The sequence below is a fragment of the Orcinus orca genome, chromosome 16, assembly GCF_937001465.1.
Source record: "Orcinus orca chromosome 16, mOrcOrc1.1, whole genome shotgun sequence".
NCBI classification, from domain to species: Eukaryota; Metazoa; Chordata; class Mammalia; order Artiodactyla; family Delphinidae; genus Orcinus; species Orcinus orca.
Window position 1 is genome coordinate 81956331 of NC_064574.1, and position 18524 is coordinate 81974854.

The 18524-nt window shown below is 57.7% G+C and overlaps 2 protein-coding genes across 3 annotated transcripts in view; one reads left to right on the top strand and one right to left on the bottom strand.

Annotated features, from left to right (window-relative positions):
- PDAP1 (PDGFA associated protein 1) overlaps positions 1-17832 on the top strand; it is a 29233-nt gene extending 11401 nt beyond the window's left edge. The window contains exon 6 of the mRNA XM_033426583.2: positions 17414-17832. Within this exon, the coding sequence (XP_033282474.1) occupies positions 17414-17442 (29 nt within the window). The 3' untranslated portion in view covers positions 17443-17832. The remainder of the gene's footprint in view (positions 1-17413) is intronic.
- ARPC1B (actin related protein 2/3 complex subunit 1B) lies at positions 312-13159 on the bottom strand. 2 transcript variants are annotated; one of them, XM_004268913.3, is made up of 10 exons: positions 13027-13159; positions 6730-6806; positions 5884-5988; positions 5223-5445; positions 4371-4478; positions 3102-3308; positions 2943-3018; positions 1822-2027; positions 936-1026; positions 312-638 (listed from the first exon to the last, which is right to left on the bottom strand). In XM_004268913.3, exons 2-10 carry the CDS (start codon positions 6791-6793, stop codon positions 600-602), a joined length of 1119 nt encoding a protein of 372 aa, XP_004268961.1. In that variant the 5' UTR covers positions 6794-6806; positions 13027-13159; the 3' UTR covers positions 312-599. The 2 variants fall into 2 exon arrangements, with proteins under 2 accessions (XP_004268961.1, XP_012388173.1); XM_012532719.3 differs by lacking the exon at positions 13027-13159 and adding an exon at positions 12196-12484.
- Positions 17833-18524: the final 692 nt, after the last annotated feature.

The window sequence follows — 18524 nt, forward strand, 5'->3', positions numbered from 1 at the left end:
AAAAAAGTCCTAAAAAATGATGAGCAGTTAGTAGAAACCAACCGCAAACATCAAATAGAGAAATAATAAGTTTCCACTAAAGCCCAGAACCAGCCCACAATGTGCAAGCACTTGTCTAGGAATCTGACTGCTGAATGAGTGACAGAAAAGACACCTGGTCCTGGCAGCTCCCAGGCTGGACTGCAGCAGGGAAGGAACCATTTGGGGGCAGCCTTTTGGGTTTAAGGATCAGCTGTGCTGGCAAACAAAAATAAGCTACCAGTGCTCTGCCCAAACTAACCTCTCCTTCTAGACACACAGGCCGGCGTGTCTACGGTTGCATTTTTATTACCTCCACATTTTGAAGCAGTTCATGACCAGCAGAGTGCTTTGGGGACATTTTTTACAATAAATGGAAGCATTTCTTTAAGAAAAAGGCAATTGTTCCTTCAGTAGGTAAGCCTCCCGCCCCTCCCCTCCCCTCCCCTCCCCTCCCCACCTGAGGGAGCAGCCTGTGGGGACCCGAACTGGTACCCTAGAAACATTCAGCAAAGCGATCCTTCGCCTCCCTGACCCCCTTCCCTCAGCAGCTGGGATGAGGGCAACAGACTCCTCACAGGTCATTTGATCTTGAGATCCTTCAAGGCTGACTCCAAGCTCTGGAAGGAGACAAGTAAAAGACGGGCTGGTTCTCAGCTGTCCTGCAGACACCCCACCCACAGGGACCTGGCCTGGGACAGAGAACCTGGTCTTTGGGGTCAGGCAGACCTGGGTTTGAATCCCAGCCCTAAAGGAAGGTGCTGCAGAGGGTGCCAAGGCCCAGATGCCAAGGAGCCCTCACCCCACTGAAGTGCCCTGCGGGAAAGAAGGAGGAGGACTGGGGCATCCAGGTGGCTGCCAGGGAGAAATGGGCGGCCTGCGGGGAAGCGAGGCGGTGGGGGGAGGGCAGGCCTCACCTTCACGTCCCAGATGCTCATGCCGCCGTCCATGCCTGTAGTGCAGAACTGCGAGCACTTGGCCTTCCCCCCACTGAGCACCGAGATCTGGCTGCAAAGGATGAGGGCTTTACAGATCCCAGCCTGTGCCTGGGCCGTGCTCCGGCCCACTCTGCCCTCCAGGAGCTCCCCAACTTTTGGGGGAGCCCACCCCAGTGAGTGTGAGTGTGTGTGCCCAGCAGGGACAGCCCAGGAGGCCGGGCTGTGAAGGATCACAGAGGACAACAGGACGGGGCTCCTGAGTCTGCTTTAGGGACGAGCAGTAGTCCCTGTGCAAGGAGCACAGGGCAGCCGGGCAGCTGGAACAGGACGCACAAAGGCCTGGGCAGGGGGTGAAGGCACACATGCTGGGGGAATCAGAGTGATGGAGCATAGTAGGGTGGGGAGAAGAAGCAGAAGATGGCACTGAGTGGATGCAGGGCTAGTTCTGAAGAGCCTTGAAGGCCGGGCAGAGGAGTTTAGTTTGAAGACGTTGGGCCAGGCAGCCACAGGAGGGTTTAACTAGCCTAGGGGCAAGGTCAAAGTCTCGCCACGCTTCCTCTGATTTGTCCTGGGGTGGACGCCTGTGGCTGGCAGGATCCGGGAGTCTCTGGCTCTGGTTCCACTCTAGTTCCTCAGGGAGGCTGCTGCGAGACCCTTCATTCCGCCCCTCCCCCCTCCAGTCACTGCCCGGCCACCCCCCAGAACGGTCCCACAGTGCGTCCTGAAAACTGAAAACGCAGAGCAAGGCTGACTGCTCTGCCCCACCTGATGCAAAATCTCAAGAGACTGACCAGCTTTCTAAGTGGGCCTGCACCTCGACGCTGCCTGGGTGGGTGTGGAGCTCGCCCTTCGGCCCCGCTCTCACCTGACACTGTTCTTGTGCAGTGAGTCCAGGCCCCCGCTTGCTGCCGTGCTGCCCTCCGAGCTCGCCTTCTTGTCGAGGTTCTGGAAGCGCTCGCGGGCCGTCAAGCCGCGCTGCGAGCTTTGCTTGGGCACGTCCAGCCGCCCACCGAAGCTCAGTGTCCCCGCGGCGCCGTCGTAAGTGAACAGCACCGGGAAGCAGTCGTGGCCCTGCAGCGGGAAGGGGCAGGGTGACATTGGAGCGCCCCCACTTTCCTCCCGGGGAAACCCAGGCCGAAGGGCAGGTGCAACACCGAGGGGCGCCCGGCCACAAATCGGGGGGGTCCCAGAGGCTGGATGCAGGGCTTGGGTGTAGCACAGGGAAGCCGATGCCAGCTCGGGGACACAGTCGGCGACCCCAGGTGTAGTAACAGGGACTGGATGTCGGGGCTGAGCACCTAGGAGCAGCCCCCTCAGCCAGCAGGGCCAGTGTTCAGTTGAGAAAGCTGGTCTGGGACTTTCCTGGGAGCCCAGGGGGCCTTGTCCTGCCTAGACAGTTACACCTGCTCTGGGAGAGACCCCACAGCTGGACGTTTGTCTAGGCAGAGCAGGCCTGATCCCCCTCTGGGACCCCATTAGGTTTCCTGAGGCCTGAAAAGAGCCTTGACATAGGTGGGCAGGAGGAGGGAGGGAGAGTAGTGTCCTTCTGGACACACAGGACTGCACTCCCCCACAAGCACTCATTCTCTGAGTGAGGAGGTGTGGTCCTGTCATTTTCATTGGCCAATAAAATGTAAGCAGAAAGGTTAGGATCCAGGGCCCAGTTCTCCACTTCCCCTCCTCACTCCACGGGAGACAAAGCTCCCATCTGCACTGAGCAGAGCCCCCCTCACAGCGCCCACGCTGGACAGTCAAAGGGAGCAAGAAACAAACCTTTACTGTGTTAGGCCACTGCAGTTGGGGATTTTTTTGTTGTTGTTACCACAGCATAACCCAACCTATTTTGGCCAACAGAGATATGGATGGATGGGTGGGTGGATGGGAGGAAGGAAAGGAGGAAGGGGGGACAAGTAGAGGGCTGCCTGGGCATCTCGGGGCTCGCTGGGAGACCTGCTGTCACCGGCCCCTGCTCCCGCGCCCCCTTACCGCTGCCACCAGACTGTTTTCTGTGATGAAGGTCAGGGCCAGCAACGGCAGCGTTTCAGAGGCCAGAGTCGCAACGCTGAGTGAGAGAGAGACGTCAGCCACACCGGCCCCTCGTGCTCGGTGCCTGGGTTGCCCCCCATTCGGGTGACCTGCACTCACGCCATCTTCTTGTCGGCATCAGCCAGGCACACGGTGCTGTCATGGCTGACCCAGGCCACACGGCTGCCGCTGGCGGAAAAGCAGACCCCGTGCACCCAGCCGCAGCTGCTGCTGGACTCAAACATCAGCTCCCCGAAGGGCATCTTGGAGCCCCACGGGGTGGGTGCTGGCCGCTCCTCCACCTCCTTGATGTAGGCTGAGAAGATCCTGCCGGGAGAGGCAAAAGAGGGGGTGACCGGGGGTCTGGGAGGGGCCTGACAAGGGACTCCCTCTCCCAAACTGGCCTGCTGAGGCCAGAGCACCCGGCTGAGTCCAAGGGTACTGTAGCCGGCTTTCCGTGACCTGCATCTTCACGCTCAGACAAGTCTGGGCCTTGGTGCCCACTTTGGGCAATGGTGTGGGGTCAGGAGGTCTCCCAGCTCAGGGTCCCGGGAGCTCCCAGGACCCTTGGGGCCCTCACCTGAGGACTGACCATCCACGGCCGACGTGGCTCCCAGGGCGTCTCCTGTCCGCCTCACGCTGACCACTACACTCCAGGGCTAGCCCCTAGGATGTGCCCCCCCTCCTGCTCTGCACCGTGAACCAATCCTGCCCCCCTTCCTGCCAGCTCCACCAGTTCTACTCGCCATCCCAGGGCCAGCCCGGAGTCATCTGACAGGTCAGGGTGCCAACAAGAGCCTCATCAGGACCTCCTCTCTGTGCCTGGGGCCTCTGGTGCCTGCTGTAGCGTCATTTCCCAGGGCAGATGCAGAAACCCAGGCCATCTGCCTGGAGCTGGGAGCCGGAGGCCTTGGGAGACTCGGGGGGTGGGGGGGGGCGGGGGGGGTAATGGGCCCAGAAGTGACAGCCAGCCAGTGGCAGGTGGAGACTCTTTGTTCCAGGCCTTAAGATAACGAGGCAGGGTTTGTTCCAGCCTATCAGTCATTATACCTTAATGTGAAAAAGTACACCCACTCATTTTCCCTCAGATAGAAGCCAAGAAGCTGAAGGAGTGGGAGGTTCTCATGAGTACAAGAGGGCCTAGAAAAGAAATCTTGCTGACATTAAGTGGTGGCAAGGGGCACATCCTTTTAAGACTCCCCAGAGGCTGGAGAGAGGACCCAGGGATGACCCTTCAAAGAGCAAAACCTCACAGAAGCTCGACTGAGGCCCCCAGGTCACCTGCTGACAGCAGAGCTGGTCTGGAAGGTGGGTCGTGGGGCTCCCAGGACGGAGCTCCCCTCCACCCTCCGATCCCTGTCCCTGTGTCGATGGCAGGGCCCCCCTCACCGGCACTTGAAGTCGCAGGAGCCGGCGGCCAGGAGCACGTTGTTGGGATGCCAGTCCAGGCTGAGGATGGTGGAGCGAATGGGCTTCTTGATGTGCTTGCAAACCCACCTGGACACGGCAGGCAGACAGGTAGGGAGGAGACAGGGACACACAGGTGGGCACCCGCCAACCCGGAGGCTCCAGGCTCCCACTGGGCCCTGTAGACCACAGAGATCCCAGGAGGAAGGGGCCTGGGTCCAGGCTAGCAACGTGCCAGGTCCCATCCAGGGTGGGGACGCCATCCCTGGTCTTGCGACAAGCCTGGGGCAGCTCAGTGAGAAGTCACGAGGCCGCTAACTGGTCAGGGTTGGATTTGAACTCGACTCTTGGACTCCAGCCTGACCTCCCACCTGGCCTCTGCCCTCAGGGACCCCGGGGAGAAGATCGTGACGTGCCTGGGAGCTTGTGAGTGGGCCCTGGAGTGTGATGGGCCGGGAGCCTTGGGCGAGTGATCTGCCTCAGGGCCTTTGCTCATCTGTAATGGGACTGCAGCAGACGCCCAGTCCAGGGGGCTGATGGAAGGGGGTGGGTCAGTGCCAATACGTGTGCAGGGCTTAGCGTGATGCCTGCAGAGGCGGCCCGGGTGCTGCCTGGGCCCTTATTACTGAGACAGAGCTGTGGGAGGGCAGGGGGCTGTGCAGAGAGCCTTTCGCCTCGCCTCCAAGGGCCAGAGAGGACACACTTCCCCAGGGTCATGTGAACAGGGGTCCTGACTCCCCGTCCCGTGCTTTCTGGGACTCTCTTGTCCCACCACCTGTTGGTCTGCAGCCCCAGGTCCCTCCCAGCCCACTCTGGCCCCACCCAGGCACCCACCAGTCGTTTTCCTGCTCAAAATAGCAGATGGAGATGACACGGGAGCCACTGCCCACAGCAAACTTGTTCTCCTGGGGAGCCCAGCGCACACAGCGAGCGGCGCGGTTGATGCGCAGGATGACGAGCGTGGGCTTCCATGTGCGGCCTTTCAGCGTCCACACGTAGGCATTGCGGTCTGTGCCGCAGGTCACGATGCGGTTACTCTCGGGGGCCCAGTCGATGCCTGTGGGGTGGGAGGAGGCACTAGGCTGAAGCCATCCAAGCAGAGGTGGCTCTACAGTGTACGCATGGGGGGCCTTAGAGGCCACAATCGGGATGAAAGCTGCTCCAGGGGGTACTACTGGAGTTCACTGGGGGTGTTACAGCTCCCCCAGCTATCAGCAAACATGCTGGAAGGCCAAGCCAAGAGACTGAAAAGAAATGGGTCCTTGGTAATGCTGAGCTGCTGGATCACACCTTTCCTGAAGCCCTTAAACTTCTGAGTTTTTCAGTAACATAAACCAATCAATGTAATCCCTTTATAACTTAAGCCACTTTGAATCAGCGTTCTGTTACTTGCAACCCAAACTATCCTACCTAACATAGTGAGTAGGTGGATGGCCCAGCCCTGCCCTGTCCCCTGCCTTCTTTCAGGAAGATGACCCCAGCCAGCCCAACCCACCTGTCACCTGCCCGTTGTGCTCCTTGAGCTCGTGCACCTGGACCCACTTGTTCCCACTCTTCTCATAGATGTGCACCTCGTGGTTGTTGGGGCAGATGGCGATCTCTGCAGGAGAGACGGGTGGGCGTGGGGAGGAGGCATGCGTGCCCAGGCTCCCCCATGACTCCCCACCTTCTCAGGCCACCTGAGCAACACTTTGTCCTCTGCTAATGCACTCCCCTCCTCTGCCTCAGGTCCTGCTGGGCCCCCCTTGGGATTCCTCCCCAGGGGCTGGCCACCCCTCATCTGCATCCCCCAGCCCCAGTGTCCCCAAGGCAGTCTCGCAAACCTGCGGGAGCTCTCCCTGCCCCCTGCTCCGCCCCTGCTCCAGCCACGGTCTCCTTGCTGCTCCTGATGACACCAGGCTCTGCCACCGCGGGGCCGTTACACCCACCCTGGCCTTCGCACGCTGGCTCCGTCACCTCCTTTGGGTCTCCATGCAAACGTCACCTCCCCTGAAAGCCCTTCCCTGGCCCCCTTTTCTAAACTAGTGCCTTGGCTCCATCGCTTTCCCCTCACCCTTCATGTTTCCTCAGAGCTCATTTCACTGCAGGTTACATTTCCCATCCCCAAACCCTCCCGTAGCCGTGAGCAGAGGGCAGACCCACTGTTGTGCCCACCCAGTCCTGGCACCCAGAGCAGTGCCTGGTGCAGGCAGGGCCGTGCTCTCGCCTCCAACCCTCGATGCCCGCTCGCCTGGCTGCCCTGCTTGGGTCCCTTCCCTCCTAACACTCAGGATCTCAGGATCGGGGGTCAAGCAGGGGGACAGCTTCCCACGGCATCCGATGGTGGGGGGGGGGTACTCACGGGTGCGGTCCTTGTTCCAGGCATGGCAGCTGATGGGCTCCACCAGGAAGCTGTGATAGGCCATGGCTGCTCGGCTCCTGTGCCCAAGACAGAGAGGGAAGCCAGGTCAGCGCCGCCCTGCCCAGCCAGCCTCGCGGGAGGGCAGCCAGGGGGCCACCCTGGCCTCCCGACTCTGGCCTAGCGCTTTGCTTCCCTCCTGGGGCCTCAGTTTCCCTCATGAAACAGCAGCTCTCATGGGATGGGTCCGAGGCTCCAGGGTACAAACACAAAGGATGGGGTTGGGAGTGGAGGCGGGGAATGGGGGTGTGCGCGAAGCCACTACCATGAGTGGGGTGTGCTGGGACCCTGCCCCAGACAGGCCATCACTCATCATCTGTGCCTCAGTTTCCCCAAAGGTGGAAACTCTCGCTCCCCAGGAGTGAACCAGGTCTCCTGGCCTTTGCACATGCTGTTCCTTCCCTCTGCAGGGAAGGCCAAGCCTGATGTGCCTTGGAGGCCAGTTCTGTCCACATTTCACACCAGCGTGCTAGTCTCTCTACACCACCAAATGTCCACCCCTGTTCTATGCGGCAAAGTCCTGCTCAACTGGAAAGACCCAAAGAGAGCATCACTTCCTCAAACCCATTCTCTCCCCACCTCAGCTTCCCACTCATGGGTAGAGCCCAGCAGCACTGCCTACCAGCTGTGTGACCCCAGCATATCACTCGCCCTCTCTGAACCTCAATTTCCACATCTGCCAAATGGGAACAGGAATCCGGTCCCCCGCCCGCCAAGGTGTTAAGAGGGTGAAATAAGACGACACACCACGCCTGGCACATAGTAGGTGATCATGAAATGGCAGAGCTTTGTCTAGAATGGATGTGCCGGCACCCGGCGTGCTTCACCTGTTTAGGGGTGGGCCTCCCGGCCGGACCAGGGGCCAATCCAGGGGCCCACGAGCCTCAGGTCTTCTCACTGGCTGTTCCCTCGGCCTTCGAAGCTCTTCCCCCAGATGCCTGCACAGCTCCCACCCTCGCTGCTGCCATTCAAGTCTGTGTCCAAGGCCACCTTCTGAGCAAGGCTGCCTCCCACACCACCTCCACACTCCCTAGGCCCTAGTTTTCTCCAGGGGATAATCTTACTGACCGCGAGTTACTTTGTGCTCATTCATCCTGCCCGTTTGTCTTTCTCCCCCTGCTGGAAAGTAACGAGCTTGATGGAGACACACATTTCTGACCATCTTGTTTACATTTCTATCCCCGGCGCCTAAATGCGTGGCACATAGTAAGCACTCGATAAATATTTGATGAACACAATTGTTTACTGCCATCAGTGTCCAGCAGAGTAAGTTATTTTTTTAAATGTAAAAAAAAAAAAAAGCCACACCGCATTCCCTGAATGCTGCACTCACCAGCTCTAAGCCCTCCTGTATTCTCGACTTGAGCCCCAGATGACGGATGTGAGGGCTACGGTTGGAGGGGAAGCCACCTGCTAGAGTCACGTGGCCCTGACGTGGGTGTTCCCAGGCCCTCGGTCACCTCCCCCACCTGACTGGCAGGTTTGTGGCCTGGAGCTGGGCCCCAGGAAGGCCGCTCCTCAGCCTGGATCTGAGCCCTGACCTCCCCGGAACCCTGGGGTCTCTCTCTGCCCCCAGCGGGGGTCTCGACCAACACTCCTCTGGGAGGAACAGCACTGAGTTGCGGCCCAGGCACGAGGGTCAGGCTGCAGTGCCGTCCATCATACTGCTGGGGACTCCGGGGCTCAGCGACCACAAATCCCGCTTTAATTTATAGCAGGAAGTCCTGGAAAGTTCCTAAAGCGGCACAGACCACCGCGCACACGTGCACAGAGAGGGCAGGGACCACCACGCCTGTTCCCGCAGGCCTAGAGCATGGCCCCGAGTGGGTCCCTGGGCAACATTTGCTGAGAAAGAAGGTGGACACACACAGCCAGGCTGAGGCCACACACACGCGCGATCAGCCTTGCACGTGCGCGCACGCACGCACACACCGCTCCCATACACACACGCATGTCAGCCTTGCATGCACACACGAGCACACCGCTCCCACAGTGGCCGCCTCCCCAGCCTCTGTCTCCTTATAAGGCCTCTTTGTGTAAAGCAAAGGCCCCGGAAGTGGCCTCGGAGCCCAGGTCAGCAGGCCTGACGGGGTTTCCCCAGGCACTTCCGCTGCATCCGGGCTGGGTGGGTGGGGGTCATCCACGTCTCCACCTCAGGGAGGGAGCACCTAGGCCTGTCCACTAAGCTGTGCTGCTCTGCCTGCCCCCATTCCCCAAGGTCACAAACGGGGCAGGGGGCGGGGCGGGGTGGTGGTGGTTAAAGTAAGAAACTCACTTCCAAACGCCAGCTAGGTTCTTCTTGGCCCCTGACTCCACAGGAGGCCAACCACCCCCTCCCCTTCACCCCAGGCGGCCCAGCAAAAGCCCAGGGGGTCCCTGGACCCTAGACTCAGACGGAGCAGAACCCAATTTCCCAGCTCCAACTGTCCCAGGCACACTGTCTGGCCGGGCATCTCTGCCCCTTGTCGGCTCTTGGTGAGTGTCCAGACGTGTGGGCCGGGCTCTAACAGCCTGTCTAGGGACTTTTCAGAGTTCCAGGCTGTGAAGATGGAGACACTGGCAATACAGAGGACAGCGGCCCCCACACTTGCCAATATCGCAGCTGAGAGGGCTTGGGGACCCTGCCCATTGTTTCCTGGGACCCAAAGGTTCTCAAGGGGGAGAGGGAGGGGCTGATAAAGATGACCACAGCACAGTGGGACAGGCAGGTTCAGAGCACACCTATCAGCCGATCACACTTTAGCATAAATTCAGACAGAAATACTCCCTAGTCTACTGACCCACACTGTAAAGGGGGGAGGGGGTACGGGTGGAAGGGGTAGGAGAGAGGAAGACGTGTTTTCCCCTTTTCATAACTTTTTCATAACTTCTGCAAAGCGGTTGAAAGCAGCAGGGCCTCCCGAGGACTCCCTACCCCCACAGGTTACAAATGCGGAAGTGGCAGCCCAGGGAGGGGCGTGGCTTCTCCAGCCACTGCAGGCTTCAGGATCATGGGATCATTCCGTGTGGTCAGATCCAGGAAAACAGCCTTCACACCAGGCCACCCCGCCACAGGAACTATGTCTTAATCATTCCCAGGGAAACCTCTACCCTACCGAGGGGCGGGCACTGCCTGAGTGTGGACAACGCAACAGCTCAGCGGTGTCTCCTGGTGGAGACAAAGGCAGGCTGAGGCCATGGCCCCGGGAAACCCACCCACTCATCGCTGTGACCCTGTGAGTCAGCACTGTGGACCCATTTGATTGTCAAGGACAAAGAGAGAGGAAGGGGCCCTGAGGATGGCGTTGGGACTGGGAGTCCACGTCTAGTGCTCTGTGCCCCCATCACCCTGGAAAGAGAGTGAGGCTGGGGGAGCACGGGCCAAACCCTGACAAACTCCCCCAGCTGGCTCTAACTGTCCCCCACCAGCCTGGAGCCGGGATCTCTCTGTGCTCCAGGTAGCTCTTCCCCCGTGTCTGGCACACAGTAGGTGCTCAGGATGAATGGATGGGGGATCACGCAGGGCTGGGAGAGCAGCATGATGGCTGGGAAGAGCTTTGGGTCTCCAAGGTGGGGCGTGGGTCTCCAGGCAGGGGGTGCCAAGGACCATGTACCGGGGTGTGGACATAAGCTGCATGGGGACAGGTATATTTGTTTTGTTCACAGATGAATCCCCAGTACCAATTAGAGTGCCTGGCACATAGTAGGTGCTCAATAAATATTTCTTGAATGTGGTTGCATGAATGAATCACATCCGTCTTATGGTATACTTCTTATAGACCAGCCCTATTATTTCACTGGTACATGTATGCAATCTGTAAATATTTACTGGGGAGTATGCGCTCAAGATTTTTTCCTGATAGCGTCAATGATCCAAAAAACTTGGAAATCGTCAATCTAAAGGGTCCTCTGAGGATTCGGGGAGAAAACAGCTCCCTTCCAAAGCAAGGCAAGCCAGGCGAAGCCCCCAGCTGCCCAGCCAACGGTCTCAGGCCTCCCACCTCTTTCTTACATGCTGGGTGCAAATTCTGACTCTCTCCATACTGACTGGGTGCCCTCCGCCCATGTTTCCCCCACATCTCTATCCAGAAAAGTCTGGGGTTGGACGAGGCACCAGCTGTAGGTTCTTTCTTGCTTTCAGAGAAGCTTCGCCGGCCCAACCTTCTCTGAACCCAGAGGTTTGACTGCATTGGAGGCTAAACCAGGCAGGAGCTGCGTGGAGCAAGGATCTCTGCTCTGCAGGCACTCAGGGAAGTCCCCACCCAGCTCAGCCACTCCAGGGAGCTGCCAGCAAGCCATTTTGCACACGTGCTGAGCTGTTACTCAACTTCCTGTTGTATGTGGAACAGCCCTCCTCACCCCAACAGACCAGCCAATCCTGGACCAGCTCCACTCTTGAGGTCTTACAAACCAGGCAAAATCAAGTCAAGAAACACAAATGAAAATAATCATAAGGCACCATAAAGCATCAGCTAAAATAATCCAAACCAAACAAAACCTCAAACACATAAAACTCAATGCTGGCCAGACTGTGGAGAAATTCTCATTTGTTGCTAATTTGTTCAGCCTTCCTGAAGGGCGATGTGGTAACATTCAATCCAACCAACTGGGTGGGAACAAACAGAAGAGAAGAACACAAACAGGAACTTAAAAATTGTTAACATTTTTGGTGGCATAAATTCATTTTGGTGCTAAAAAAATAGCCGACTTTTTTTTTAAAGCAAACATGTTCATAATAACCCTCTTTAAAATGGTGACAGGATAGAAAACTCCAGATGACTACAAATATGGAAAGAGAAATAGTGATATGAACATGTTGTTATAAGACCTATGTGGATAATATACAAACACTTATGTAATTAGCTATGTAATTAACTAACTTACTTGGCTTTTTTTTTTTTTTTGCCACTTGGCTTGGGGGATCTTAGTTCCCCCACAGGGGATCCAACCAGTGCCCCCTGTAGTGGAAGCACGGAGTCCTAACCACTGGACCAACTTGGCATCTTTAAATGCCCAGAATTTACCCAGGACTTTGACATACATTCTCTCTTTTACACCCTAAAACAAGCCCAAGAAGTTTTCCAGTGTTTGTTTTAACCTTCATCTCGTACAGGAGGAAACAGACTCAGACAAAAGCAAAACTTTGCTCAAAGTCACCCCACTCCTAAATGGCACAGTTTGGGATTCTGACCCCAATCTCAGAGTTTAGGTTCACCTGGACACTTTGATAAATGTAGGCAAGCCTTATAAATAACAGCAAGGACAGTAACAGGGCATGTTTAGTCCCTGTGTGTGCCTTACACTCATGATCGTATTTAAGCCTCACAACTTGAAAGTTCCCCATTTTCCAGATAAGCAAAGTTGAGGCCCAGAGAGGTTAGGTGGCTTGCAAGGTCGGTGGCCAGTGATGGAAGAAGCTGGCGCTCTTACCAGTTTCTGGTCCCGGAGACCTCGCTGGCGGGGGTGCTCTTAACCACCGGACAACACTGCCCGCCAGGCGGGAGGGGCCGGGGGACAGCCCGGAATAACCTGAGAGCCTCGGTGTCCGCACCAGGCTAGCTCCTGCGGCTTCACGCCAGTCACTACTGTGTCACTGTCACCGCCCGAGGTCCCGGCCCTGGCCGCGGTCCCCACGCCGCCGGCAACGGGGGGCGCCGCTCAGAACGCTCCGGTCTAGCGCCCGGGAGCTCAGGAGGGAGCGTTCCAGACCCGGCCCGCCCCTCCTTGGACCGGACCCCTAGGACCTGGCCCAGCTGGCGGGAGGCGGGCTGAGGAAGGGGGCGGTGGCCGGCAGGGAGGGAGGGAGGGGAGGGGCGAGGCGAGGCGAGGCGAGGCGGGCGGGGGCGCCAGCTCATTTCCCGGCTGGAGCAACCCGGAAGGCTGGAGGACGGAGGGGAAGTGACTGGGCGTGGGGCCCTCGTGCCCGAAATAACGGGGCACACCGACGGCGGGGCAGAGTCTGGGGGGGAGGGGGAGGCTAGGGGGGGCGGGGAGGCGGACGCGCGGGCCGGGGCGCCCCGAGGGCGCAGACTACGGGGGGTGGGGTGGGGAGCGCTGCGGTTCCCTCGCCCGGAGGAGGCCGCCCGCCCGCAGCCCGTGCCCCGCGTGTCCCCTCACCTCCAGGCGGGCCCCGTGTGGCCCTTCTCATCCCCGATCTTCCGGCGGCCCCTCGTTGCGTCCTCCCCACCTGCATGAGGTCGCTACCCGCTCTCCCCACGCCCACCCCCCCCCCCCCTCCGGGCCGCTCCCGCGCCCCCTCACCTCGGGGCGCCGCGGCCGCGGACTCTGGGCAGTCGACGCGCCGAACCGGCTCTGGGCCCCGCGCAGCTCTGCCACTTCCTCGTGGGCGGGGGGCGGGGCCTCCCGGCTCAGCCCCGCGGGGACCGGGCGGGACCCGGGCGGGCGGCTAGCGGTTGGAGAGCCCTGGTCCCGCCCACCCCCCGGGGCTGGGGCCGAGCTGACCCGGGGCGCCCTGAAGGCGTCCGCCCCTCGCCCCCTGGCGGGCGGGGAGACTGAGGCTCGGCAAGGGGGACACAGCCCGGGCGGGAACCCGAGCCCTGCAGGGCGCACAGCCCCCATCCCCGCGAGCGGCCGTGGGGAGCGCCGGTGACCCAGCAGCTTAGCTGCCTCTCCCGGCCTCGGGCCCTGGCCGCGCGGGGACTACCCCTCCATTCGCGATCGGATGCCCGCTGGGCGCCGAATGTGCGGGGTGTGGGCAGTCAGGGGAGCCGAGGCAGCCCGCCCGCCGCCGGGGTCCTCGCTTCAAAACGGGGCCGCCAACCCCCGGCTGGTCCAGTTCCTTCTCAGTGCCGACTTCCTGCCCCTCTTTCCACCGCAGACCGCTTCCGACCCTTAAGTTACCCAGCGGCCTGGCAGCCGCCTGTATGTGGGTCTTGGGCCAGGTAGGCCCGTAGGTCTCTCCATCCCTGCCCTCTGCCTCATCAATGGAGATGTGGCCAGGTGGTCCCTCCCGCTACGATTCAGCTCAGCTGGTCAGCCAGGCACTAAGCAGCATCACGGATGGGCGTGGGGTCTTCGTGGGTCTCAGGAGGTCCGGGGCCAGGCACCCACCCTGTCAGGTCTCCCCGCTTTGAGCCATGCTGTTTTTCTGTCTGGAACACTTGTCCCACCCTGTCCCCACCTGGCCCACTTCCCTTTATCCTGCAGGACATGAGTGAGTGTCTCTGTCCCTGACCCCCTCCTCAACAGGATCCTGTGCTCACCAGTCATGGCTCCCATTACACAATTCCACACTTGCGGGCAGCCGGGAGAATGAAAGGTGTCCAAAGGTGAGGAGCACTTTGAGGTGAGCACACAGGGTGCTTGGGAAACTTCAGCTTCAATTAGTAGGACCCTGGCCTTCCTGGCTCTGAGGGGACACTGAGTGGCTGTCAGCAGGGCCCCCCATCCAGGCTTGGCAAATCCAAGTGATGGCTTTAATCAGAAAAAAGTTTCAGATGGTCTGTACTGGCCACCCCCATCCCGTAAGGACAAGTGCAGTTTAATGCTGAGGTGACATTTGTGTCCCTGCCTTCCATTTACCCCTCCGCAGCTTTGCAGATGCCCAGGGAACCATTCCAGGTGGGACTGAGCCCCATCTCTGATGGCGGCCCCTGAGTGCTGTCACCCAATCAGCGTGTGGTCTCCCCGCCCCACCTCCTGGACTTGTGACCTGAGACGGTGGGTCAAAGCAAAGCCCAGGATCTTGGATGAAGATAGAGGGGAAAGCAGCGCCTTCTGGAATTTGAACACGAAACTGGAAGAGCCACAGGGAAGCCCGGCAACCCGGGGTGGGGGGGGAGCGTGATGGAGAGAATCCCAGGAAATGACGAGAGCCCTGGTCAACCTCTGACTGGCAGCCTGAGCCCAACCTGCCTCCGGGGGTTTCTTCAGGTACATGAGCCAAGGAATCTACTTTTTAAGTTGGTTTGAGTTGCTTTTCTGTTACTCATTCCTAAAAGCATCCTAACAAATATGCACACCTGAGGACTCCCTCTTCCTCACGAAACTGAGCTAATTTGGTAAGACTCAAGCTTAGTGTGAGCGGGAACCATATTTGTATTATTCACTCTGCTCTTCCCGGCGCCGAGATCAATGCCTGGCAGCCAGGAGCACTCAGTGCTGAATGAATCAATGAATGAACAAACCAGTGGGGTTAGAAACTTGAACCCACTTCCGGCTCTGCCACTTAACCTGTAGTGTAACTTGAATCTTCTTGCAGTGCCTGGGTTTCTGTATCTGTAAAGTGAGGCTAATTCCTAACAAGCACTGCCCGGCCACCTCACAGGCCTGCGGTCACTGTGGGAAGACCCAGTAGATGGGAAACACACCTCAAGCTGGGAAGCGACAGGGGTGTTATTTGAAATGGCTCCCTTGGGGAACAGTCTTCTAAGCCTTAAGTGGAGCAAGTCCTTGGGTGAGGAGAACCTGGTGGTGGAAGAATTTCATCTGGAGCTCAAAGAACAGCTCAGAGAGCTTTCTGTTTCTGCCCGGAATCTGCCTCCCCTGGTGCCCTGGGATGAAGGTCCTACACTCTACCTTCTTCCCTGCCTTCCCAGGATTCCCAGGAGGCAGACACACACCCAGGCTGACTCCTCAGTGCTGGCTGACTTGAGCAGGGCCATCAGCTGGGGTCTGGGGCAGCGTTTCAGGGCCATCAAGGTCCTCCCTGGCTCTCTGCTCCTTCCTTCTTGCTGCACTGGCCTTACTGCCTCCTGGTCACAAGATGGCAGCCTAGCTTCAGGCTTCTGGACTCAGGAGGTGGTGGGCTGGCCAAGGCAGCGGGAAACCAGGGAGGAAAACCTTCCAGAAGCACGCAGCGCTATCTCCTTCTGTCTCAGCCCCTGCCCACCCCCGAATGGGGACCATAGGTCTCCCCCTGAGATCAAAGAATTGACACCCGGTACCAGGAGGGAAGAGGGGAGACCCTGGGCCTCCTTCCAAGGCCATGCACACATGGAGGTCTGGAGCACACACAGCACTCCTCAGCCGGGGCCTGCTCACACCCCTTCCAAGCCACAAGGCTCAACTGAGAAACCGAGGTCTACCAGGAGACCCCACAGGTATTGCCGGGGGTCCCCTCCTGGTTCCAATGACATCACCCTGCTTCTGAGTGTGGTGACAGAACTGGGCTGGGTCGCTAGGCATCTCCCCTGCCTGTCACCACCCAGCAGGGAGCGTGCTTGGCGGTTACCCCTGGGGCTCTGGAAAGGCTGCCTTGATACAGGCTGCCCTCCCTCTCTGAACTTGAGTTTTGTCATCTCTAAGATGTGGCAGTCACAGTTCTAACCCTGCAGGGTTGCTGTGAGGAGTTCCTGCATATCAGCTGCTTCCCTTGGTGCCCGGCACAGTGACCTTGTGTGCATGGCACACATCCTTGCTGTGTTGGATCCGCCCATCCTTCCTCATCAAGCCCCACTCATCAAGCTCCTCTACCTTAGCAGCTTTCAAACTTTTTTTGACCATGACAGACATATGTTGCGGCCTAGTCCACAGCCCCCTGTGTATCTGAAACAGAAGTACCATGAAGCAGAACTTACTACACACAATGCAGAATGTTGTTTTCTCCTCTAAGTACCAGCCATGATTTTACAACCTACAAATGGGCTCTGACCCTCAGTTTGAAAAACTCAGCTCCAGACCATATTTCCTTTTTTTTTTTCCTGCCGTGCCGAGTGGCTTGTGGGAGCCTAGTTCCCTGACCAGGGATCGAACCCGTGCCCCTGCAATGGAAGCACAGAGTCCTAACTGGACTGCCAGGGAAGTCCCTCCTCCCCTTTTCTGAATGGACCTAGTGGATTCATTTCCTGTTACTGCTGGAGCAACTCACCACAGAGTGGGTGGCTTGAGACAACGCAAGTGTCTTCTCTTACAGCGCTGGAGGTCAGATCTTCACAGCCCACATCAGTGGCTGGAGGGTGCTGGCGGGGTGCTGTTTCTTCTGGAGGCTCCAGGGGAGAACCAGGTTCCTTCCTGCAGCTTTTAGAGGCCTTGGCCTTCTCCCACCCCAATCTGTTCTTCTACCTTCTCATTTGCTCACTCTCCCCTGCCTGCCTCCCTCCTTTAAGGATTCTTGTGATTACACTGGGCTCACCTGATAATCTAGGCTCAGCTTCCCCAGCTCAAGATCTTTAACTTAATCCCATCTGCAAAGCTCACAGGTTCTGGGGATTAGGGCAGGGACATCTTTGGGGGGCCAGTAGTCTACCTACCACACCCAATATTTGAATTAGACACACACATAACTCACGTAACTTTATAATGTATAGACCATCTGTACTATTCCACGTGGGGTAGCTTAATGGCCTCACCGACATCGCAGGCACCTGAGGGAACCCTAGGCCTTCGCATCATTGCCTCACTGGGCACACATGAGAACTAAACCACTTGCGTGATTGCTGGGTCAAACTGAAGGGTCCATGCCTAAGCAATTAATCTGGGTTCTGAGGCCAACCCCAGTTTTCTCAGCATATTCTAGAAAAAACTTTTTTTGGTTAGCAGAATCCTTCATACACCACTTCCCACCCTACCCCACTCTGCTATTAAGGGTCTCCGGGGCCTAGTATAGGGCCAATGCCAAGCCTGAAGGCAAACCTCGGCTTTACTGAATAACAGGAACTGCTAACCCTTTACTACTCCCATTTTACAGGTGAAGATAGTGAGGCTCAGAGATGTTAACTATGTTGCTCAAGGCTACGCAGCTTGGCAGAACTATGACCTGACACCAAAGCCTCCAAAGGGCTTTGGCCACTGTCCCTCCAAATCAGTAGCGATTGTGGACCGAGGACTGCTCGGAGTCTCACAAGCAGGGCGAGATGAGAAGGGACCTTCCACCGTCTCAGACCCCAGCACTGCGGGTTTCTGGCTGCCACGACAGGGATGGGCCTTCTTCCATGGACGTGAGATGGCCCAAGTTAAAAAAAGAAAAAAGATGACTCTGGGCTTAAGTTCTTAGAGGCCAAGATAGTAAATTTGTTTCTTTCACAGAATACATCGTTTCTCTAAAAACCTCTGGAATTGCTCCCAAACCATGTGATTTAATGAAACTAAAAAGAAATTGGTAGCTAATTCCTGTTTCTTGGCCTGCTTTTGTCTATCCTTGTTCTGTCACGACAGCCCTGCCGATGTACTGGTACAAACACATGTACACAAAGGAGCTCCTGCCATCGGTGGGGGGTGGGCAGGGAGGATGCCACAGCAAACGGGAAGAGGCAGGTGCCCAGGTGCTGGGATTCTCTCCTGGAGGGAAGTAATGCTTCCCATGGGTTAGCAAAAGGGCAAATTTATTCTTTTAAGAATATCACGATGTCCTTTGAGAAGTGCTATTACCAGCGTTGTCCTAACTACTAGAGTTGTGTTGGAATCACTGCTCCGCTTCTGGGCACACAGCCATGCTCTAGGCTACGCTGTATTCATTTATTTGCGCCTCTCAAGAGTCTCAGCCTTGAAATGTCAAACTCTGTGTCTAATTATGATGAAGATGACTTAGTCTGGGCACAATAATCTCTAAACCAAAATGACAACTTGTGCTTTTTCTCTCCCACTGCACACTCCCCTGCACACGCCTGCCACGGGCACTGGGCAGGGGCTCCCTGGCTGCTCATTGGAGGCGGGTTTCTCTGCTGCCTGTATGCAAGCAGGCCTCCTCTGCCGAAGTCCTGCACGGCTAAAACACGGCATTCGAGAACCGGTTCTTTTGGGTAAAGGTTGTACAAGATGGCTCAATATAAGAAACTAAGAATCTAAGGTTCTACCCTAAA

What these genes read in the sequence shown, in the direction of transcription:
- ARPC1B (XM_004268913.3), bottom strand. Translation starts at nt 6,793, where the DNA reads ATGGCCTATCACAGCTTCCTGGTGGAGCCCATCAGCTGCCATGCCTGG. An exon ending in TCCTGCGACTTCAAGTGCCG is followed by an intron (nt 3,309 to 4,370) that starts GTGAGGGGGGCC and finishes CTCTCCCGGCAG; the next exon opens with GATCTTCTCAGCCTACATCA. An exon ending in AAAACAGTCTGGTGGCAGCG is followed by an intron (nt 2,028 to 2,942) that starts GTAAGGGGGCGC and finishes TTCCCGCTGCAG; the next exon opens with GGCCACGACTGCTTCCCGGT.